The sequence below is a fragment of the Phycodurus eques genome, chromosome 20 (assembly GCF_024500275.1).
Source record: "Phycodurus eques isolate BA_2022a chromosome 20, UOR_Pequ_1.1, whole genome shotgun sequence".
Lineage (NCBI taxonomy): Eukaryota > Metazoa > Chordata > Actinopteri > Syngnathiformes > Syngnathidae > Phycodurus > Phycodurus eques.
In genome coordinates this window covers 5,335,840-5,358,440 of record NC_084544.1, presented here as the reverse complement: position 1 = coordinate 5,358,440, position 22,601 = coordinate 5,335,840, and the positions used below count along the sequence as shown (strand labels likewise).

General features: G+C 40.0%; 1 protein-coding gene across 1 annotated transcript in view; it reads left to right on the top strand.

Moving 5' to 3' along the window:
• Nucleotides 1–14,850, top strand: part of csmd2 (CUB and Sushi multiple domains 2) — a 148,813-nt gene extending 133,963 nt beyond the window's left edge. The window contains exons 56-72 of the mRNA XM_061664441.1: nt 993–1,181; nt 1,341–1,514; nt 2,412–2,594; nt 4,939–5,115; nt 5,719–5,898; nt 6,086–6,259; nt 6,406–6,579; nt 6,778–6,851; nt 7,647–7,758; nt 8,003–8,182; nt 9,378–9,443; nt 9,871–10,032; nt 10,625–10,737; nt 11,030–11,117; nt 13,032–13,164; nt 13,415–13,592; nt 13,842–14,850. Of these exons, the coding sequence (XP_061520425.1) occupies nt 993–1,181; nt 1,341–1,514; nt 2,412–2,594; nt 4,939–5,115; nt 5,719–5,898; nt 6,086–6,259; nt 6,406–6,579; nt 6,778–6,851; nt 7,647–7,758; nt 8,003–8,182; nt 9,378–9,443; nt 9,871–10,032; nt 10,625–10,737; nt 11,030–11,117; nt 13,032–13,164; nt 13,415–13,574 (2,339 nt within the window). The 3' untranslated portion in view covers nt 13,575–13,592; nt 13,842–14,850. The remainder of the gene's footprint in view (nt 1–992; nt 1,182–1,340; nt 1,515–2,411; nt 2,595–4,938; nt 5,116–5,718; nt 5,899–6,085; nt 6,260–6,405; nt 6,580–6,777; nt 6,852–7,646; nt 7,759–8,002; nt 8,183–9,377; nt 9,444–9,870; nt 10,033–10,624; nt 10,738–11,029; nt 11,118–13,031; nt 13,165–13,414; nt 13,593–13,841) is intronic.
• The last annotated feature ends 7,751 nt before the right edge of the window (nt 14,851–22,601 follow it).

Sequence of the window (22,601 nt, the reverse complement as noted above, 5' to 3'; positions counted from 1 at the left end):
TTGGCGTCCATTAATAAAAGGTGAGCAAGACTAGATGGAAGAAAGAATTTGCTGGTTACAAGGTCATTACTTGGTAGAGCTTGAGGAATACAGTCATGCTCGAGTTTGGAACCTCTTTTTTTGTTAGTTTTTTTGTAAAGAGTATTTTGATGATTCAGAAATGAGTTGTTGAGATATTTATATGCTGGATTTTCAATAATGAACTATGGGTCAATCTATATGGGAGAAAAATATTATAGGGTGATTCAAGTGTGATGCATGTTGGGAGCATAAAAATGAGCAAGCTTATTAGCATACAATGAGTTCAATTCAGAATGTGGCAAATAGGGCATGGTGGGCATAATGGTTCCTCTGGAGGTTGCAGACACTGTTTTTGAAAGCCATTTAGGGATTTGGCATCATTGTCTATTTTAATTCTCATTTCCATTTTTTAAACTAAACAGCGAATGTGAGTCACTGAACTGTTGACACTGTTGAACCAATATGAAATTATTATTGTATGGAATACTCAAAATGGATCAGTACCAGCACAAGCAATAGACTGACATCCAGTTAGTTTTAATATATTTGATAAAATCAGCCTCTTAATCCCGGGCTATACCACACCCATCTCATCTCTCCCCAATGTTATCCATTTGAAGTAGTGATGTCTTCCATCCATCAACTCCAGGAGACTTTGCTGTAAAGAAGCCAACGTTTATTCCCCCAGTCTGTCTGTCTGTCTGTCTGTCTTCTTTATTGGTATTGGGTTGGAGGGTTGGATGCTTGGTTGAATAGATGCTGGTATAGTGAAAGGAGTAACTGAAGCTGGAGATAATGCAGAATATAATCAAGACAACCAGTGTTGGCTGAAGATTGACAAAATGTCTACTAATGAGAACCTCATTGTCAAACAAGTCACATTTCTGAATGTAAACAACAAACTACAATTCAACCTGTGCCGTTACCTAAAGCCCCCACCCTCCCTTCCTGTCTGGTCCTCCTCTTTCCAGCTGTGAACTGTACAGACCCAGGTCAAGTAGAGAACAGCGTTAGGCAAGTCTTACCCAGTGGACCACATCGCTACAGCTTCCAGACCACCGTGTCATACCGCTGCAACCCGGGCTACTACCTGCTAGGAACGAGCTCTATTGCCTGTCAAGGTGACGGCACCTGGGACCGCTCCCTGCCCAAGTGCCTTTGTGAGTGCCCCTGGTGGGGAGTGCTATTTATGTGGCTTGTCATCTCAAACTCATTGACAGTTTTACACTGACTGACTGCTTTTTTTTTTTTTTTTTTTTTTACCATCTGCATTTAACTTGTTCACCTTAACTGGTCTTTTGCTCTCTCCATTTGGACAGTGGTGTTGTGTGATCGACCCAGCATACCCCCCTACGCACAGATCTCAGGTGACCGTCGAACCGTGGGCTCAGTCATCCGCTACAGCTGCATCGGCCAGCGTACCATCATTGGCAACACGACGCGCATGTGCCAGCTGGATGCACAATGGAGCGGCTCACCGCCACACTGCTCTGGTACTGACTACTCCCAGCTTGATCAAATTTGGAACCATGAGTGTCTAAACTTGACATTGAAGACTGGAACTAAAAAAGAAAACATCATTCTTTTCAATACAAGGCCAATAAATATAAGACTTCAGGGGGACAGATCTTAGCAGGGTAATGGGCAAAGCTGGTGGACTAAAGCAGCGGCTGCCTTTCTGCTTCATAGGCCTCAAGGGAAAAAAAGAATGCCCTCAATAAAATCACTTTATTCCTCTCATATTAGACGGAGGAGCTAGGATGCTTACATACTAGCCTGTTTATGAAGCTCAGTAAAGATGTTGGCCCCTGCACTACCACTTTCCTTTTTTGTTTTTCCATTTGCTTGTATATGCACGTGTGGAAGAAATTGTGGGTGTTCACTTCAAATCCACAAATGTCAACACGTCAACGTATATGTGACCATAAAGTACATGAACAAAGTCAAGTTAAGAACAATTACAACGCACACATACATGACACATGCTGTCATTTTTATGGCACAGTTAACAACAAACAAGCATATTCCCTAAGCAGGCAATAAAAACAACAATACTATTAAGATTTGTCAAATGTTTGTAGCACCATTCAAACGGCATGACCCTTACCATTGTGAAGTTAGGATTTGGCAGCAATAACCACTGTTACTAATGGCAATGAAACAGAATTTGTATCAGAATTACAGTGAATGGAGGCAGAGAAGTACTCCTTTTGTTGGATGGATCATTTACAAGGAGGGCTTGTGGCTGTTATCCAGCTCTCGCATTGATGTTATTATCTAATAGGAAAATATCCATCACAGTAAACAATTCTGCAAAGGCTAAAGTAGTCAAACCTGAAAGTGGTTTCTTTGCTGTTCATTTTTTTTATCTTCTCTTTTCCGTTTCCTAGGCGAATCTGCAGGTCTTTGTGGAGATCCAGGTGTTCCTGTGCATGGCATTCGGTTAGGGGATGAATTCACAGTGGGCAGCGCGGTGCACTTCAGCTGTGAGCCGGGTTACACGCTGAAAGGTTCTCCAGAGCGAACGTGCCTGGCCAATGGGACTTGGATGGGTGCCCAACCTGAGTGCCATGGTATGGAATACATATCTTCAATGCTATGTGTGTGTACTGGAAGTATGGAAGATTCAGACACCATTGTTGAGATTTGGATTTCAAGAAAATTATATTTGCCCTTTGCCATCAACTGGTAGTTTGACAAAACCACATCTGCATTCAAACAAAAACAGACCTAGTAGAAACTAAATTTCAAGGTTAGAGGCTAAGGTTATTGAACAATGATAGGACGTTATAACTGATGTATATGCTCAATTGGTGACACGGTGTTAGCGCTTAAGATGAAAGTTAATTTTAAATTCTAATATCATCGGCAAAACAGCTGCCAAGTTTGGCTATATGTGTGCATGGAGCAGAGCAACTTCCCCTTTGCACCGAAAGCAGACACTGGAGGTCGATAAGCAATCTGCTCAGGATGCACTCCTGCATGCACTGCAAAGATATTCTGGACACATCTGACTTGAGACCCAGGGGCAGACCCAAAAGGCGATAGAGGGATTACACAGCCCAACCATCCTGGAAATGCCTCAGGATTTGAAATGAAGAGCTGGAGGACACTGAGGGGAAAAAAAAAAAAAAAAGACTGCTTGAATTGCAACCACTGCACTGCAGATATTGACAAGTGGTGTATAATTAAATGAATGCGTCAGATGGAGACGTAGTCATTAATGAGCAGAATATCTGACAGACGCTTTGGACTTGATGTAAGGTTATTGAAGTTGAAAATTGTGTTTAGTGAATTCCTTATGCAATATAAAAATGCAAAATAAAAGTAATATTTCCTCTTTGAAGCAGATTACAGTGCTGATATCTCATTATCGCAAAAACATTCAACCCGAGTTTACAAAACAGGTCATTGCCTGTCATGATATCAAGCAATTCATTGCTGTCTCAACGAAATATGTGCCCAGTGTGCCCATCATACACACAAAATCAAATTTGAAATTAAATGGGCAGAGTATTTTAAGTAGTGTTTTATGCTTTGCAAGATTGTGAATGACTGCTTAAACATTCCTCAACTGAAATAAAGTGTTCCAATTCCACTGCAGTGACTGCAGTAGAATTGGCTGCTCTGGACTACTTACATTCACTATTTCAGAATCATCTTTATTTGCCAAGTATGTCCGAAAACACACAAGGAATTTGTTTCCGGTAATTGGCTGTCAAACTTCAGGAGTTTGACCGCCGGGTGCATTGAGGTGCAGTCGTTCATTTAGAGAGAGAAGAGCAGCGGAGAGAGGACACAACCTTGGCGCCCCAGTGCTGATGCTGCGTGTGGATGAGGTGGCCTCCCCCAGCCTCACCTGCTGTGTCCTGCCCGTCAGGAAGCTGTAAATCCACTGACAGATGGCAGGCGAGATGCTGAGCTGGAGTAGCTTGGAGGAAAGGAGTTCGGGATGATGGTGTTGAACGCTGAGCTGAAGTCCAACAACAGGATCCTCGCGTAGGTCCCTGCACTATCGAGGTGTTCTAGGATGAAGTGCAGTCCCATGTTGACTGCATCATCCGCAGACCTGTTCGCTCAGTAGGCAAACTGTAGGGGGTCCAGCAAGGGACCTGTGACACTCTTGAGGTGGTCCAGCACGTGACGTTCAAAGGACTTCATGACCACAGATGTCAAGGCAACAGGCCTGCAGTCATTTAGAGCCGAGATTGTAGGTTTATTGGGGACTGTGTCCTTTTGAAAGTGTCCTTTTCAAATCTGCAGTAGATGGTAGTCGTTAGTAGTCAAGTCGTTGGCAAGTGTGCTATTGTTCTCAGCTTGGAAGGATCGTCGCTTGTAATTTGTCAGCGATTGGAATGCATGCCAGATTTCCAGCTAACCTCACTTTCATTCTCTCTCCTCTTCTTTAAACAACAAACACACCTCTCCTTATGCCAGCATCTCTCTGCCTAGCCTTCCTTTGGCTCAATTCGCTCTTAGGTGTGTACATATGAGCCGGCGTCACCCACCTGTTCTTAGCTGGCACTGGCTTCAAAGGCCGGACCACATCTGGTCATTATCGAGGACCTATACCCTCGGGGCTCTGAGAGTCTGATGCAAGCTGGTGACTGTAATGCAAAGAACCTCTGCTTGTGTCTGATTGTCAAAGTTCAAGACACACATCGCATTCTATAATGAAGTCCACTTCCTATTCACATTAATGGATTGGATTTCCAATGATGTCGCACACGGCGATTGTCTGATCCCAATTTAGAAGTGTGATTAACATAGCATGCTATGTGAGAGGAAAATTTGGAGAAAGGTTGATGGACAGATGCAGTGAATGAATAATAATAAATGACATTGTTTCCCAAGTAACTAAAACTTGGCATATCTAAACTAAACCTTCTAAATCTCTTTTTCCCTTTCTGATCTTAGTCATATCCTGTGGAAACCCTGGAACCCCTCGAAACGCCAAGATCCTGATCCACGATGGCCTAACCTTTTCCAGATCTATTACTTATGCCTGCAGGGATGGCTACTACTCTACTGGCCTTCTCACCAGACACTGTACGATAAACGGCACCTGGACCGGCAACATGCCTGAGTGCTCTGGTAATTAACTGACCTGGCCAGCAGGAAATCCATATATTGCACTTTTATTTGTAAAGTATATTGTTTAGTTGTTGTTGTTTTCTTTTTTTTTTTTTTTGTAAAAAATGTCTGTACCCTTTTTATTGGCATCTGGCCATAGTCGTAGTCAATTAGGTGGGTGTACAAATAGATCTTACTTGGGCCTTGTTAAATGGAAATGACCTACTTTTGTGCAATTATGAGAAATAAAACTCTTCTAAATGCTGAAGGGTAAATCAGCAATATGGTCATGACTATAAGCAGTTTATTGAATGATACCAAGTAATGAAAACTGAGGACTATTATGTTTGCAGATTTTTTATTTATTTATTTTTTTAGGTTGCTTCGTTGTATTTAATCAGATTGTGTCAGTAACTAATCCTGTGTATTATGTACTGTAACTGCACATGCCATGCTCATCATTTAGTTCAGATTCTTTGCAAATGTCAGTTTATGAAAGCCAAGACGCCCTTTCCTTACCCAGCAAGTAATTTTGCTCAAAATCAGGATCAGGATTGACCTATGAAGCCGCAGAGTTCCATGGATGATTTTTTTGTTTTGTATTTTACAATCGTCCTCGTGTAGTAATCAACTGCGGTGACCCTGGAGTGCCAGCCAATGGAGTGAGGTTGGGGAATGATTTTATCTACAACCATAGCATAAGTTTCCAGTGTTCTCCTGGTTTCACCATGGATGCTGACCGCGCTTCCACCCTCATCTGCACCAAGGCTCGCACCTGGAATGGCACCAAGCCTCTGTGCAAAGGTATTCTTGTATCACCCAATGTGAATTACTCCATTAGAAAGATATAAAGACATCGAGTATTGAGTCTGTTCAAATATGTGACATGACATTCCATATTTTGGAAAATACAACTGGATTATTTTAACAAGAGAATAACATTACTTAAACCAAACAACATGAACTCATCCAATATGTCTCCCACTTGTAGCATATGTCTGCGGTCCTCCGCCGAGCATTCCTAATGGACAAGTTGTTGGTACAGACTTTAACTGGGGCTCCAGCATCAGCTACTCCTGTAACCAAGGTTACCAGCTGTCACTACCCACCGTGCTAACTTGCCAAGGCCATGGCAATTGGAGCGGGGAGAAACCGCAGTGCTTTCGTAAGTAGCGTAATGCTGGACAGCTCAATTAGAATACAATTGCGTGCATTTGTTTTACCCAACAAATCGCATTTGCTGTATGTCCCTGAGGGAAATATTTAAATCCCTGCATGTTTTGGTGTATTATTCTATCTTTCTTTTTGCAGCTGTGTTCTGCGGAGACCCAGGCTTGCCTGCCCAAGGGAGGAGGGAAGACCGAGGCTTTACCTACCTTTCCTCGGTCTCTTTTTCATGTTTTCCCCCCCTTATCCTGGTGGGCTCTACCAGGAGGTATTGCCAATACGATGGCACCTGGAGTGGAACGCAGCCCTCTTGCATAGGTTGGTAACATTTTAAAACGTTTATAAATGAAACAAAACATTCCCCAGTATTTGACATGAGCAAAATAACACAGCAGACAGTATTTAATATAATATTGAAGACTGCTTATTTTGTTTTTGATGAGACACTTGATTGTTGTATTAATGACATGTATTAATGACATGTATTAAATAAGGCCAACTTTATTTTTTTTTCAGATCCCACTCACACCACCTGCACAGACCCAGGCACCCCTCTCTTCGGCAATCAGAACAATAGTCAAGGCTATCAGGTATCCGATGCATAATTAATTCACGGAACAGTTGATACAAACAAATAAATACTTCTTTAGTGCTTAAAGCTTCACTGCTATAGTTTTAAGCCAATCCAGAAAGAGGTACAGCAGCTGTTAATTTACACAAGATGCACAGTCATTCATTCCAATTACTCCAGAACAATGTCTTGATAAGTTCTTAGTTTATTTGTATTGCGTGACGAGATTCGAGGATGTAGTAAGTCCACTAAAAAACAGTTTGTATTATGTTGCCAAAGTGTGGAAATCATTATAGCTTTGCTGTGTTTTGTCCGTTGCAAATTACAATATTAGTTTAAAGTAATGTTTTTCCGAAGTACTGTTCGTGTTATTTTAAATGATTAAATCTTGATGAAAAATCGGATTTTAACCACCACTAGGAGATATAATGATCCGGTAAATTGTCAGAATTAGCATTTGTTTTGCACTTATTGAAATTACTTTTGGCAGTAGTACTTCATTTGAATATAAAAATCCTCACTCTGTCTTAAGTCGAAAATAGGGATGCAATTGACTGTTGCTTTAGAGACTCCTCCGACAGAATAACATTTATGGTAGGCTTTTAAAAACACAAAATGTACTTTATATGACATTTATTATACAACCCCAATTCCAATGAAGTTGGGATGTTGTGCTAAACATAAATAAAAACAGAATACAATGATTTGAAAATCATGTTCAAGCTATATTTACAATTTACATTATTTGAAGTCTCCTACTACTCCTGTCCAATATATACTATATTTTCACATCCTTGCGTGTCCCGTCTTCCAGATCAGTGGCACGGTGTTCTTCAGCTGCAGAAGAGGCTACCTACTACAGGGCTCCATTTCTCGCACATGTCTGCCCAACCTCACTTGGAGTGGTTTTCAGCCTGACTGCATAGGTAAGCGCACATCCAAATTCAATTGGGAAAAAACAAATAAATAATTGAACAGTATTGGCGGTTAACTATATAATTTCTACTCTTTATTGTGCATATCTTTTCCCCCTTGTTTCTTTCCAGCTGTGGTTTCTCTTAAATCTCGCTGCATTTCTCACTCTTGAGAACCCCACTTTCTTCTTCCTCACTATCTTAAATGCCTTCTCTCTATCTTTTCCCCCACCCCATCCCCATTTTATGTCTGCAGCTCACCACTGCAGCCAGCCAGAGCTGCCAGCCCAGTCGGACGTGCGAGCCATTGAACTGCCATCCCTTGGCTACACGCTGATCTATACGTGCCAGCCCGGATTCTACTTGGCTGGAGGATCAGAGCACAGGACTTGCAAGTCCGATGGGAGCTGGACAGGGAAACTACCTCTCTGTGCAGGTTGAAATATTCTCACGATTTTTCCATTAGGGAACACATCTCATTTCTACTTAAATATGCAAAGGTTTCATAACATTTTTGAAGTGCACTTGAGCTGCGCATAACTTGGAACCAAAATTGTCGAAACATAAGGCCCGATTCCTCACAGATACCACACAAAAATTTCCAATGTCTACTTTTTATCAGCTCTCTATTTTGGACATGACTAAGGCAGTATTCAGGGGTGAAACAGCAGATTTGCCTAATGTTGATAAATACCTTTGTTAATAGCATCTTATAATCAGACATGCCAGTGTAGGAAGGTACATCCATCACACAATTACACTCCACACACACACACACACAAACACACACAGAGAGCAAGCGTTGCAACAAGAGGACTTAACCTGATAAGCACAAAGCTTGCCATTGATCTGATTAGCAGGATAGCTTTTATACATAGTGAAGCAAAGTTAACAAGAGTTTTTTCGAGAGTAGCTTAGTGGCTTTATTTTTCACAATTTTGAAGCCTCATTTTATATACTTTCCGATTTATTTATTTTTTAATCATTCAAATGTGGCAGGGTTGGTAACAGCAGTCTGTCAAATTCAAAAGACATAATTAGTTTGACTTAACAGGAACTTTAATTTCAGAAAAAGACTTGCTAAGGGGCGATGCTGTGTGCAAAGATGAGTTTTAAAGCCAAGAAAGGTCTGCCATTAAATGTGAATGTGATAGGAATGCCGTTTAACAGCACCTTTGTGTGCAGTGATGGACTGACAGGTCAAATTCTGGCAGCTAATAAAGAAGAAAGGGCTGGAGGAGTTTGCGCTTCTTCTTAGTGGCCGTGTTTACTCAAGGTATTATTGGTCATAAACTACCGGGCCTATACCTGTCTTTGTATATAAGTCCCCTCTCTGTTTGACAGTTTGGAGGTGTTTGTGAGTGGCGAGACCTTATTGAAGTGTCTCTCGGAGCTACAAAACTGTGTGTCTAACGGATCTGTAGTTCAGCTGGGACTCCTGTTTGATGTTTTTGTCTCGTCCAGTCGCAAGTTGTAAGCGCTCGCGGAATGCACCACTTGGGTACGCTCATGGTCTCTTCTTTGAGATTATGTTTTCAAAGTCAAGATTGTCCAAGCACACACACACACACACACCCTGCTCTGTTTACAGAAATGACTTGTTCAACATATTATGTTGTTATGCTCCCTAGCTGACAACCGTCCGAGTGGTAAGAGCCCCGTGGGAACAGTGCAGGAGCCTCCTTCCAAATTACCAGGTAAGGTTGTTTTCTGTTTTGTAAGATAAGTTTTTTATTTGGATTTTTCTGTAGCATATACACTCCCTCCATATAACTGAGCCTAAAGTCCCAATATCGAGCTCTTTAAAATTATCTAAACAATCTTTTTGTTTCTCTTTAAATCAAATATTAAAATAACAAAACGCAAATACACTCTATCTTCATACAATACCTATCTTTTTCCGATATTGTCAATTGAATGTATTTTCTCCTTCAGTTGAATGTTTACAATTCATTAGTATCTATTTTCTTTTGCACAGTGGATTTATCCCCTTTTTGGATAGCTTGACAGCCCATCCAATGACAAGAAAAAAAAAAATGTGATGTGTGTCCCAGTGATAACTTTGTCACTTACTTTTCTACCTGTCGCTCCTTGTCATTTCCGCCCCCGCCATCCCTGTCTCAGTACCTGGTGGAGTATTTGCAAAGAACTCTCTCTGGAGGGGATCCTATGAGTATTTGGGGAAGAAGCAGCCAGCAATGCTCAGCATCACGGCCTTTGAGTCATTTAGCAACCGGGTGAATGGAACACTACTTGACCACAGTGGCGTGGAGCTCAAACTCGCTGGTTGGTACTCCAGGAAAAAAAAAAAAAAAAAAGTGGCATTCATAACCCTTGCTTCTGACTTTCACATTGTATTGGAGCTCATTCATTACCCTCATTGAGACGTATTTTAACAGACGGATCAGTAATAATCTACATCTGTATGATGTTGATTATTGCTGCAGTTATGGAACATTCCCTGTGGCATGCTTGCTGTGCGGCTGTAATGACTGAAAAGCAAATTTGCATCAGCAAAATGCAAGGCCTCATCACTTCTGTCTAGTTAATATAGTCTCAACACACAACATCATGCATTTGAGATTGCTGTTATTGAATGTCTTAAGTATTGTAGGAAAATATTGGCAGAACACTGTTAACGGTGATTGTGCAATATTTGGCACATGCTAGCTGTTCATGAATGTCCAATATGCAGCATGAACTACTTCCCTACTTCCATTTATTATTTACACTCTGTGGTTTCATTTGATCCCATGTTTGACTTTACTAAACAGATGGTAGGTGCTGTGATATGTGAATTTCCCATCGCTGCAACTCTTCAAGGATTAAATGTCTTTATATATTCCCTTGTAATCCTGTTTAACTGATGTCCTTGAAGGTACATATAAAAGAGAAGAAGCCCAGCTGCTGCTCCAGGTTCACCAGATCCGAGGTCCCGTGGAGATATTTGTCAACAAGTTCAAAATCGAAAACTGGGCTCTAGACGGACACGTAAGTGAAGACTTTTCTTTAATTTAAATATCAGATAAATCATTGCCGAATTAATAAGGATTCCCTTTTCCAGTTTGTGTGCAGTTAGGAATACATGCCGCTGTGTTTAAGAATTCGCAAAGCGAGTTTACTCCTGTGTGCCTATAGAAGTTTCCTATTTCATGTCTCCCCTCTTTTCGACGTTTCATCTTCCGCCTGCACCAGCAGCCGACATTTTGATGGTGCACTTTTTTTTTTGCAGCACTTGGATGTGATTGGATGTTACTGTCTTCCTTTCCTTCTCCCTCGGTAGGTGTCCTACATCGCTTCATCCAACTCCTTCGTGTACCAGGGATTTGTCCGTGGTAAAGGCTTTGGGCAGTTTGGTCTGCAGAGACTGGGTGAGTGAGCTGCCCACATCTTAAAAAACAAATAATCATCATACTTTGCGTGAAGCGTCTCGCATTGTCAAGCTTAGCCTTCTCACAATTCCACAACTTTGCGTTTGTTGGGTTTCCATTTGTGTAGTTTGTCCACATATGTAGTCATCTTTTACTTCATAGTCAAATACACAACCACATCCACAATGACATGGTCATACAAAATATTGTATCGGCACTAAATTACTCCACAGGGGAGCAAGTGTTGTTTGTCGTTCTGTGTGTCTTGGCTCTGTCATGGAATCTTGCAGTTGACACTGTAAATGTAGTTTAAAGGTTCTCGGTGAAGATTTGTTTCTATCCCCTTAATCGTGTATTCTGTTTCATGTCTGTGACCTAGAATACGCTAAAATTTGTTTTTCTTTTTCTTTTTTCTTTTTTTTGCTGTACCAAATCCTTCCGCTCCATTAACCTGGAAGCCTGCTACAGTCGCGCAATGTGTACACGCGAAAGATTTATTTCTCTAGTCCCTCTCCTGTTTATTATTGGCCTGTTCATGATAACGGGATGAAGGAAGGGCATATTGCAAAAAAGTCAAAATATTGATTTATCATTATCATTATCATCATCCATTGATTGTTCAGCAAAATTTCTAATTATTGGAAAAGAAGCCAATGCATACCCTGGCCAAATATTCAGTGAAATTTATTATTTTTTTATAATTCATTATTTATTTAATGTGTATCTCTTGGCAGGATATGACAAAAACAAACAAAAATAATAATAATAAATAAAATTGGACTTTAACCTGACCTAAATTAAAAATGATTTTTGATGATTATTATCATTATGAATTATTCATGCAACCACTGACTCTGAACACGTCCCAGTGGCCAAACTACACTCAGGCAGGTACAGTATGTGACAAAAATGACTCGCAGCGATTGTATTCCCTCTGTGGTAATCTGACATTGATCTGATTTTGTCATATAGTTTATATTAAAAAGCAAAGCCAGGACTGAAGTGTTTTTTCTCCCTGGTTGTAGGGCACAAAAAAATGATCAGGTAGGGAAGAAATATGTTCATCGTCTTGACATAGATTTTGCGTCCACGGCGAACGGAACTGTGGATGTGAAAACTGTTGTAATGAGAGGGTTGACTGGTTGAACAGCGAGCACCGTCTTGCTCTCGCACCGCCTACCGCCACAGCAAACAACTCTTTATTAATACCTTGGAAATGTGGGCCTCTGCTAGTGGACTTGCATTTTTGCATTCAAAGTGATATGAGAAGTCATTGGGCTAAAATGCACGTCTTGGTTATAAACCCACGCAATTTGTTAGAAATCAGTAGTGGACAAATAACACGCCTCCATGGGTCTGGACATGTGTGCCCGCACTCGCGCGGTAAAGAGATGATTGGCAAGTACAACATTAGCCGCTAATTGAATTCCTTCTCAAGTGTCACTTGTTTTTATTGGAGGTTTATTTTGGTAAGGGCGCTGAATAGCAAACAGCTGGGCTGTCATTCTGCAGGTGTAGCCTTTGCCACAGACACGCACACTCCTACAAACACACATTTCTAAATTAGAAAATGCCTTACAAGTAGCGCATGCCTTTAACTCAGAGTGATTTTTACCGCAATGGGTTTTGACGTACCCAAAGGGGGGAACATTAAAGTAACGCACCAGGATAAACTTTGAAAGGTCACTTACTGCTCAGCCTGTTATGTAAATTAAGCATTGCTAGCAGCACCCCTCTAACCAAAATAATCACCTTATTTATTTCCTCTTGGATTATTTTCCTTGAATTTTTGGGGACTGGAGTCATTGGCAAAGGTTTGAGAGGGATAATCCCCCTTGTTCATTTGGGTTTCTTTTTTAAATTCACTGTCTATTGAATGGGTATTAATGATAAAATGTTATCGCATCCTTGCAGAGAGTATAGATCCCAGCAGAGACAACACAGCCTACAACTTTGCCTCCAACAGCAGTTCAGTGGCAGCAGCCATCCTAGTGCCTTTTATAGCCATGATCATCGCAGGCTTCGCCTTGTACCTCTACAAACATAGGTACGGTTTGCACATTATTTAAGTTTTGCACGTTTATATCATATCATTTACACAGGGTGTAAACGATATGATATAATCTCTGAAACAGCTCAAGTTGCAAAACTATCACTTGATTAATTTGAAAGTTCAACAAAATGAAGATGAAGTTGAAATGATGCTGATTCGAATCATTCAAAGTCCAATTTGGGAACCATTTGTATATATTTTTTAATTGGATTGTCCAATGTTACGTGGCATTGCCTTATTCCAGAAGAAGACCCAATGTCCCTTTCAATGGCTACGTGGGCCATGAGAACACCAATGGACGGGCTACCTTCGAGAACCCCATGTATGATCGCAACATTCAGCCCACTGACATCATGGCCAACGAGACAGAGTTCACAGTCAGCACAGTGTGCACAGCTGTATAGCGACTGCTTCCTCTCAAGGTAAGACACGCCACGCTGCCATACGGTCATATGGTACAAAGTGGACCGAGAAACCTTCAGCACACAACTACCTATACCAACTACAGACAGATCTTCCGATGTGTAAAATTTCAGATGAACCATTTGAGAATATAATGCCTAATGTCATAATTTTGAACATTTCTTACCCTGGTTAATTTTTTTCATTCCCCAATACGAACTATATTTTGACTTGCCTGTTACACTTCTCCTTTTGCATCAATCTTTCAGTCATGGGAGGAGAGGTGCACCCGATCTTTGAGGACATCCCTCCGTGATTCCTCAAGCAAGAGGGCAAGACAAAGGTTATTTTTATTTGCTGAAAAACAGTCAGGAAACAACTCCAGTGGAAAAATATGCTCCTGAAAAAGAAACAATGCAGCAACATTCAACAATAAAATGCTTTTTTGTGACTGGATAACATCTTACCACATCTTGAGGAAATGTTTGCACCTGTAACTGCATTCCAGGAGGAAGTAATGCTGGAAGCAAAGCTGTGACCACTCTCCTTACCGCCTAAACCCAAAGGGAATTTTGTGATCAAAAGACGTGAACCTGTTGCTACCAGAGAGCAACTTACAAGTCAACTGTTTGGCAGACATTTTTCATTATTTGCTATGTTTTCCATTTGTTTGTTTGTATTTGCGTTCACCCTTTACGCTGCTTGCTTTCTGTGATGAGGAACTCTATTCGCCACCAACCATCTGTTCCTGAGGCAGTTAAAAGGTTTCATCCACAGGTCTGCAACACCAGAGGATGGATTTAAAAGCAGTGAAGGCCATGTTGGAGGCAAACTTTTGGCCCCTACTGTTTTTTTTAGCTTGTTAATGACTTCTGTGATGAATTCATCATGCTGGGCTATGGTGCCCAGTGGAGGGCTTTGAGGGTGCAAAGGGCTGCAGAAAAAGCACTTAGTGATCCAAGGCAATGCATTTGTTTTTTTTTTGTTTTTTTTTTGTTGTTGGTATCTGCAACCTGACCCCTCGGTTTGATTTTATTGCTGTTCTTTGCTTTTATTTTAAATGTGGCTTACCACTGTACCATCACTCTCATTTAAATCACTCAAATTTCACACAAACTCAAAAAAGCAGAATGTTGAGATAATTACTTATTTTTTTCTTTCTGTTTCCAAAGATCTGAAGTTGCAGCAGTTACAGAACAGAAAATGTACATTTTCACAATTATTATGATGCAGTTCAACAGCTATATGTCCAATATTTTACTTTTATTACTAAAATATATGGGGTTGATATTTGACTGTAATTCCTTAATTGATCGTGTGTGTGTGTGGGGTGTGGGGGTGGGGGGCTAACACTCAATTGATTGTTATTTAAAAGATGTCATTTTAAATGGAATGGGAGAATTTCTCGGAAATGTTCTGACTCATGAATTGATGTCATGCTTTTCTTCGTGACACCATATACTCGTTGAGAACAACACCTCGACTGGTTGCAGCCAAACGGTGCACTCCGTTCTGCATCCATTTCTTCAAGAGGTGATTAAGCAACACAATCCATTTGGTTACTAAAAACTTTATTATTATTTTATGTCAGAAAATAATATGCAAGAGCCTCAACCCTTTCTGTTTGAAAAAAAGGTAAACTATTGCATTGTCCATCATATTTCTGTTGTGTTCAGATGGCAGCATTTTTGCTAGTGAGTCACTACAGGGGTTACAAATGAACACTGAGCTGGTACAGGTGCGATACGTTAACTTTGTTGAAAAGAAAAATAAATTGCAACCTCCACATAGAATTGTCGCCCTTCCGACCTCTGGACGTGTTGAGCTAAAAGCATTTATTTCAGTGTGATGTGCAGATGAATCAGTGATTAACTTCGGATTACATTGTGGTCTTTTCTGTAAGATAACTTCTGGCAGCTCTGTTCTGTTTGAAAAAAAAAATGTAGCATTGCTTTGTTTTGTCTTGACTTGCCATTAATAGGTTGAAGAGAGCTTCTTTAAAGCTTTGACGGTGCGTAAGTTGCTGCTGTACTAATTGCTCTAATACGTTTTCGCCCCAATAATCAAAATATGATTTGGGATATATTTGGTCTCCCCAAATTAAAGAAATACCAAGATCTGTGAATGGAAAAATAAACTGTTTTGTGACTAAGAAAGCATTGTCAGGCTGAAACTTGTCTACAGAAGGGCATGCCTTATGGGAGGAACAAATGCTAAATGGAATTTTCTCTGTGTAGATATGTTTGGATGTCACTCTGCTCCTGGCTAATTATGGCCTGGCTTAGCACCTGTATGGATGCTGTGACAGGGATAGTGCTTGACTTTCAACACAGTAAATTGAGCCATTATATGCACTTCGTTTTAATTTTGCCTTGCCACATTGATGAGTATGAATAGCCATCTATTTTACACATGGATGGACGGATGGATTATACAACTGTAGTATTATATTAAAATGGAATGCAGAAGAGTGGCTTTGACATTACAAATCAGCATCCATACAAGCAAATGAAGTCAGTAATTCCCCTCCAAAAATCTAGGCCTTTGAAACCAATCACTGTAATCAAAGTGGCTGTTAGCTGCTAAATGCTTTTACTATGTTATTGTTTTTGCAGCCCTCACTTACCGCAATGCTACAGATAGAATATTGCCCCTTACCAGTCTACTCGTGAATTGATGGGAAAGGAAACAATTGAATTACCTCGGAGATTTCACAGGGAGTGGAGAACCCATGTTATCTAACTAGGTATTGGCGTTCAGTTCTCAAAGTTGTAAGGGGGTTCTTTTATTTATTGTGTTCTAATATTGTTCAGAATATTTCTTGCAGCATGGATATTTTCATTCTTTCAAGTAGTCTCTGTCCCTTTTATTTGAGTTTTCCACTCCATTTTTATTTTGGCGAATGTTTTAACAGATAATAATACCCTTTCACAAGCTTAATTGAGTTAGCACTAAACTAGTGTCAGTGGCCAACAGGATACATTTACACTGCAGATTGAACACTTTCTAACGACAGTGGTTAAATTAATTGTAACAACAGGACTATATACAGCGATTGTTTGTGTGTAAACACAAGGGTTCAGTCTAAAACATCGGACTCGAACCTTTCTCTTCCCTATTTTTCTACCCTCTCCACTTTCTAATAAGCACTTTATGTTCATCATAGTGCCTTGTCATGACCTCATTATAGTGGTGTGATATCTCCAGTTGGCTGAATTTGAAATTGCATAGATCGGGGTCTCTATTATTACTCTTGCTGTCCAAACTTGAACATAACGTGCATGTACAACAGTTACATGCCGAGTGAAGGAACTGCAACTTCACAGAGGTTTTTTTTTTTAGATTTGTGGTGTTTTAGTTTTTATGTTTTGCCTATTTTAGTAATTTGCAGGGTGCAAATGTAGTTTATTGTATGGAGGGATTAACATCAGTTGACTAATATGCAGTATGTGCTTGCCTATGTGTTTTGTTTGCTGAATTGGTGACAGCATGTTTTGGGAAGATTATAAAGTATCAGCCAAAGAAAACGATCATGTTAAGCTTTTGTTGTCAATGTTGCATCACTTCTAGTCATAATGCAAGTTTGGAATGGGGTCCAAGACTTTCTCAGTATTAATACTGGGTATTTTTTAACTAGAGAACGACTGTATGGGCGTAGGAATATTTTGTAACATTATGGGTTATTCTGCAAAGTTTTCTTGAAGAAAAGTTTTCTTGAAGAAAGTGCACGCGTTATATGGGCAAATTGGAGTCTCTTTGCATATTTAAAGACAGAGAATATGTCCATCCTTGACACATTTTTGTTATCAGCAAGGAACAGCTCTCTTCAGCTCACCATCGCGTCTATAATGAAACAGACCCTCTGCTCTGCTTCCCTTAGAGTTCACTAAATTTCCTGTCAGTCGGGGATGTGACTAACAGCTACCGTTTTTTTTTTGTTTTTTTTTGTGTGTCCCTCATTCTAATGCAACAGTCTTGCAAACACAACATATTTGGGGTCAACTATCCTTTGTTATCGCCACTATCTCATCGTGTTGAAGGCAACTCTGCCAAAGCCACTCTAACTGCTGTGTTATTCATCCCCATTGAATGCAATTCATCCCCAGTTTTCAGCAAAGCTCCTGTGACTCCAGCTTAGAGGGAAAGAAGACAGATGGGGAGGCTTACTTATTAAAAAAATGTAGTTGTTCAAGGACTGGTAATTTGTCTGAATGTACTTAATTTCACTGTGTGTCCGAAATTGTTGATATTAAGAGTTAAAAATCAGCTGTTTGGCGGTATTGTCAAAAGAAATGCTTTACCACAAGGAACTTTTCTGTGTGCTCTTCTTTGCAACCAGCCCCCCAAAAAATACAAAAAAAATACAAACAGTTGTTTTTTTCTCCTTTTTACAAACGTTTTGAAAATCTGTGAACTGGCCACTGGATGAGACTAAATCTCATGGCAACTCAAAAGCACCTGAGTGAGCTCCACGTAGCTCTTTAACAGACTGAACAGTCAAACAGCGAAAAGACCTCGACTTTACGACTGATGGGTAAAGTCGAGGGGAAATGAAGTAAATGTGGACAGGAGAGTCTGTGTAGTGTCGCTAAATAAAGATATTAACAAATAAAAAAAAAAAAACAAATTTTTGTACAGAGGTATATTTTTGTGAAAATACATTTGTAATATAAAATGAAAAAAATGAAATTCACACGTAATTTTCCCATTATTGTAGTACAAATGCTAGTGGGGAGTCTATGGAAATTATATAAATAAATCTATATATAAATGTATACAAAGAAAAAAAAGCTTTTTGTATATGTAAAAAGAGTGTACATAAACGTTTACATAAGTATTGTACATATGTAAGATCCACCATGGCTTGTCTGCAATATATAAAATGTATTTTATCCGTCTGTATATGATGCTTTGCATTGTGTCTAAGCTTATTCTACTTTCTTGAATTCGAAACTTATTTTGAAGGTTTTTGGAATAAAACACTTGAAAAACTACTATTCATCTGAGTATTTGTTCATGTATTTGTATTAAGATTTTGAGCATTTTTTTCACATTTTTGCTCATTTAATCAATTTGATTAGGCAACATTTAACATTTTAAAGTACATTCATATTACTTCTTCAACTTAGTCAGAACTAGACTCCTGTGGTCCCGCTTACATACTCCAGTTAGGAGGTGCGCAGCAGTAATTTGAGCGGACTGGAGATGTTTAAGGGAGGACTGGCTGACTCTGAAATACAGTGAATGACAGTAATCCAGCCGAGATATAATAATGGACGACTGGAACTAAGTGCTCTTGTGCAAGTAACGGTTTCACCTTTGCCAGCTGCCTAAGGTCAAATAAGACGGACTTGACTACTGCACCGATTTGCCGATCCAATTTAGAATCGCTGTCCATTTTAAAACCCAAATTTGAGGCTGTTGCCTTCGTATAGCTACTGTGTCAAAGGGCCCAAATCAAGAAGTGAGGCCACTCGACCGAACGCTGTCACTTACGTCTTCTTTCGATTAAAATTTAATGTAATCTCGAACCTATCTCAGTATGAGTGCAGAGTATAAATTGGACTGACCACCAGTCAAGAACAGAGCACATTTTGACAAACAAGTATTTACATTCACAACTTTGGGCAGTATTAAGTGTTCATTGAACCCAAGTTTTTGGAATGTTGGTGAAACTGCTCAAAAGCATGGGGAGAGCCACTTATAGTGAGCCATCACCCTGGACCGAGCCATAAAAACAGGAGGCATGGGTAAGCTGGACAAGGTAATTGGTACAGCTCAAGTCGGACTGGGGCTTGCCAGCTCTTGCACATCTTATGTGACATAACTTATACAAGCATATACATTGCACTTGTTTATATGGAGGATCAACTTTACATGTATGCCTAATAAGCAAAACAAGAGGAGCGTTTTCCTAGAGCAGTTAACGATGCGCATAACACATAAAATAAGAGCGAAGCCCTCCTCTGCATTTTCGCTCCTTAAGCGGTCGTGAAAGCTGCCGAGGGACCAAAGTCATGATCTACCCATGGCTGCATAGTCCTTGTTTGCCTTTTTATTTATTTTTTAACAATACCTTTTTGAGACTCCTGCGCTCCTGCCTTGCCTGCCTGATTCCCTGCACTTTGGTCCTCCACTCCAACACCGCGAAAATGAAAACCCAAACCTGACAGCATTGGTTTAATTCCTGACCAGTTTCCCACTACCCAGCCATAGCCGTTCCCAAGACTGGATTCAAAATGGATTGCCTCCATCAGGAAGTGCGTCCAGCATAAGTGTAGCACATAAATCATGCGGGTTACTCACTGTGGCGACCCCTGATGGGGCAAGCCGAAAGTCACGACCATATTTATTATTTTATGTTTCTGCTTGATACAATACCGTGGCATTGGTGGTCCCAGTAGGTTAATTACCTTCCCGCCATCCTGAAAGGTGGCCTTGAAAAAAGATTTGGAGGATTCATTGAATGGCTGTGCTACTTTTTCTACCAACTTGATGATGCAGGAAAAAACACAGAATTTATTGATTTCACTTCCAGGCAGACAAATTAAACAAACGCTGCTATCTCAGAAACACAAGGCGCTCTTAATAATTGCCTCTTCATCAGATTAGAATCTGATTTTGCCTAAATGCACTTTCTAATGGTTTATCCTCAGCGTGAGTCATTTGTGAGATCGTGGCGAGGGTGCATTTATGTTTCTGACTTTTAAAATGCTTTGCTTACTGTGTGTGCATGTTACACAAGTAGGGCAAGTATCAAGTCAACACTTAAATCTCCAGTGAACCTCACTGAAGCAAGGCAGCAAAAAAAAAAAAAAAAAAAAAAGTCCATGAGACGCTTACTGAATGTGAGGATGGTATAAAAAAGTTGCAGGTCTAAAAAAGTTGCAGGTCTATTGTTCAAGAAAGAAAATATTAACTGTCAATCAAAACATAGAATATCATTTTTAATTAAATAAATCATAACAAATAGCAATAGCAATAATGGACATTTGTGAACTTAATTATGATGCAAATGTGCTAATTAATCAATTTGACAGGGATGCTCTGTAATCTTGCTTATTCAATTTAACTGAAAAGGGAACGAATTCAGAGGCGAAGAATAGATCCATCCTCCATCCTAAAGCCTACTTGTGTCATTACCCTGTCATCCCGCGGAGTGCTGACAGTTCCCTATTAGATGTTGTCCTTTTGTTTTAAGCCATAGATGGTAATTGGAGACTCGCAGTCGACTCTTATCATGGGACCGGATTGTTCTTTTGACTCATTCATTAGCTAAGATAATTAAGTTTTCATCTCAGATCCCGCAACCTCATTACCAGTCATTAACAGTTATTTCTATGATATGTATTACACCACATTATTGAGGAAGAAATAGAAGCAGTGGTTTCTCCCCAGTTGGAGTGTATGCAATAAGAATAAGTGCTTTGAATAGGGAATGATTGGCAATGAATTGTCAAGTGTCACATTATTATCACCTTTATTACGACAACAAGTAACAGGTCCAATATTGGTCCCAGTAAATACAAGCCTAGCGTCTGCTTGCTGCTATTTATTTGTAATCATAGCAAGTCGGGTCTCATATGGTTCTCCAGTTAGTAAGCCAGATCCCGGCTGAAAATGTCAACTGACACCGCAAACATATACTTAGTTTCATCAGTCAATCCCTTCATCCATGATCCAGTTTCTTCTGGGAATGTAGTTTGGATTTTGCCTGATACAGATACTGATTTCAACAATTACGTTTTTTTCTGTCAATATGGGGTGCTGTGTGTACATTAATGAGGGAAAAAAATATTTAAATGATTTTAGCAAATGGCTGCAAAATAACAAAGAGTGAAAGATTTAAGGGGGTCTGAATACTTTTTTATACCCACTGTATTAGCCAGGGCCCAGGCTAGCCTGCTGTGGGGGATTTGGGAGGGTAAACCTACAGCTTTGATGTCTCATTCCATGTCCGAGCTTGCCACAGTAAAAAAAGGGATTGGAGCGGAACAAAGAGGAAATTGATATAAAGGAGATGCAGTTTGTGACTTTGATGACAACAAAAACACAGGAGAAATAATTACAGAGCAATAAGCCATAATTAAACCATGTACACACTGTACTGCTATCACCACTCAACATGTTGATTGTTATGTAATTACATTTCCAAAGCTTGCTTTCTTATTTGCATTATTTATTTTGAACCAAACCCTACATTCACTGCCAGCCTTCCCAGTTAACAGATATTTGACTTCAAAAGCACACAATGGCAGTGATTGAGTTTAATAAGTGTCTGTCAACTTTGGCTTTTTAGACTGGCTTACCCCTTTTAAAAGGCAGACACAAAACAACAAAATAAAATATAATGCCTACCTGTCAGTAAAATGGCACATAGGCAAAGAGTTGTCACACTGAAAAAAAAGCACACACACACACACACACACACACACACAAAAAGGCCTTTAAACTTAAACAAGCTTGAAAAGAAGCCAGTGTCAGTGCCGGTTGGGAGAAGAGTTAAGAGTTTTCATTAATACAGCATCCTCGATAATATCTTTCGGGCAGTCGTATTTTGCAAGTTAGCAACTTCCTACTTTTATTTTTTTCACTTTTTATTGCTAGCTGTTGGTACACATCTGCGCTGTTCTGAAAGCCATCTATTACATTTATGATGCCGACGCTCCCGGGAAACTCCGCTGATCCGTAGGCCGATGTAGCAGTTAGCACTTTTGGTGTTTACTGACCGGCGGTCGTAGATAAGTTAAGCAATGTTCCGCTGAGCTTTTGTTATAGTTACATGACTTTGATCCCTTCCTGGCTAGCAACTTTGTTCAATCACTGCTGAATAGTGCACCATGTCCATAATATCCACTCTATTCACACCACATAAAGGAAAATACTTGAAAGCACTGAAAAAAAAAGAAAAAAAAGATTGCAAACTCAGCAGGCACCCGCTACCAGTACTTTTGCTTGATACATTCACCATCACTAGGGACTTTTGAATAGGTTCATTGTGTTAGACAGTGCCCTGAACCAGTAGGCCT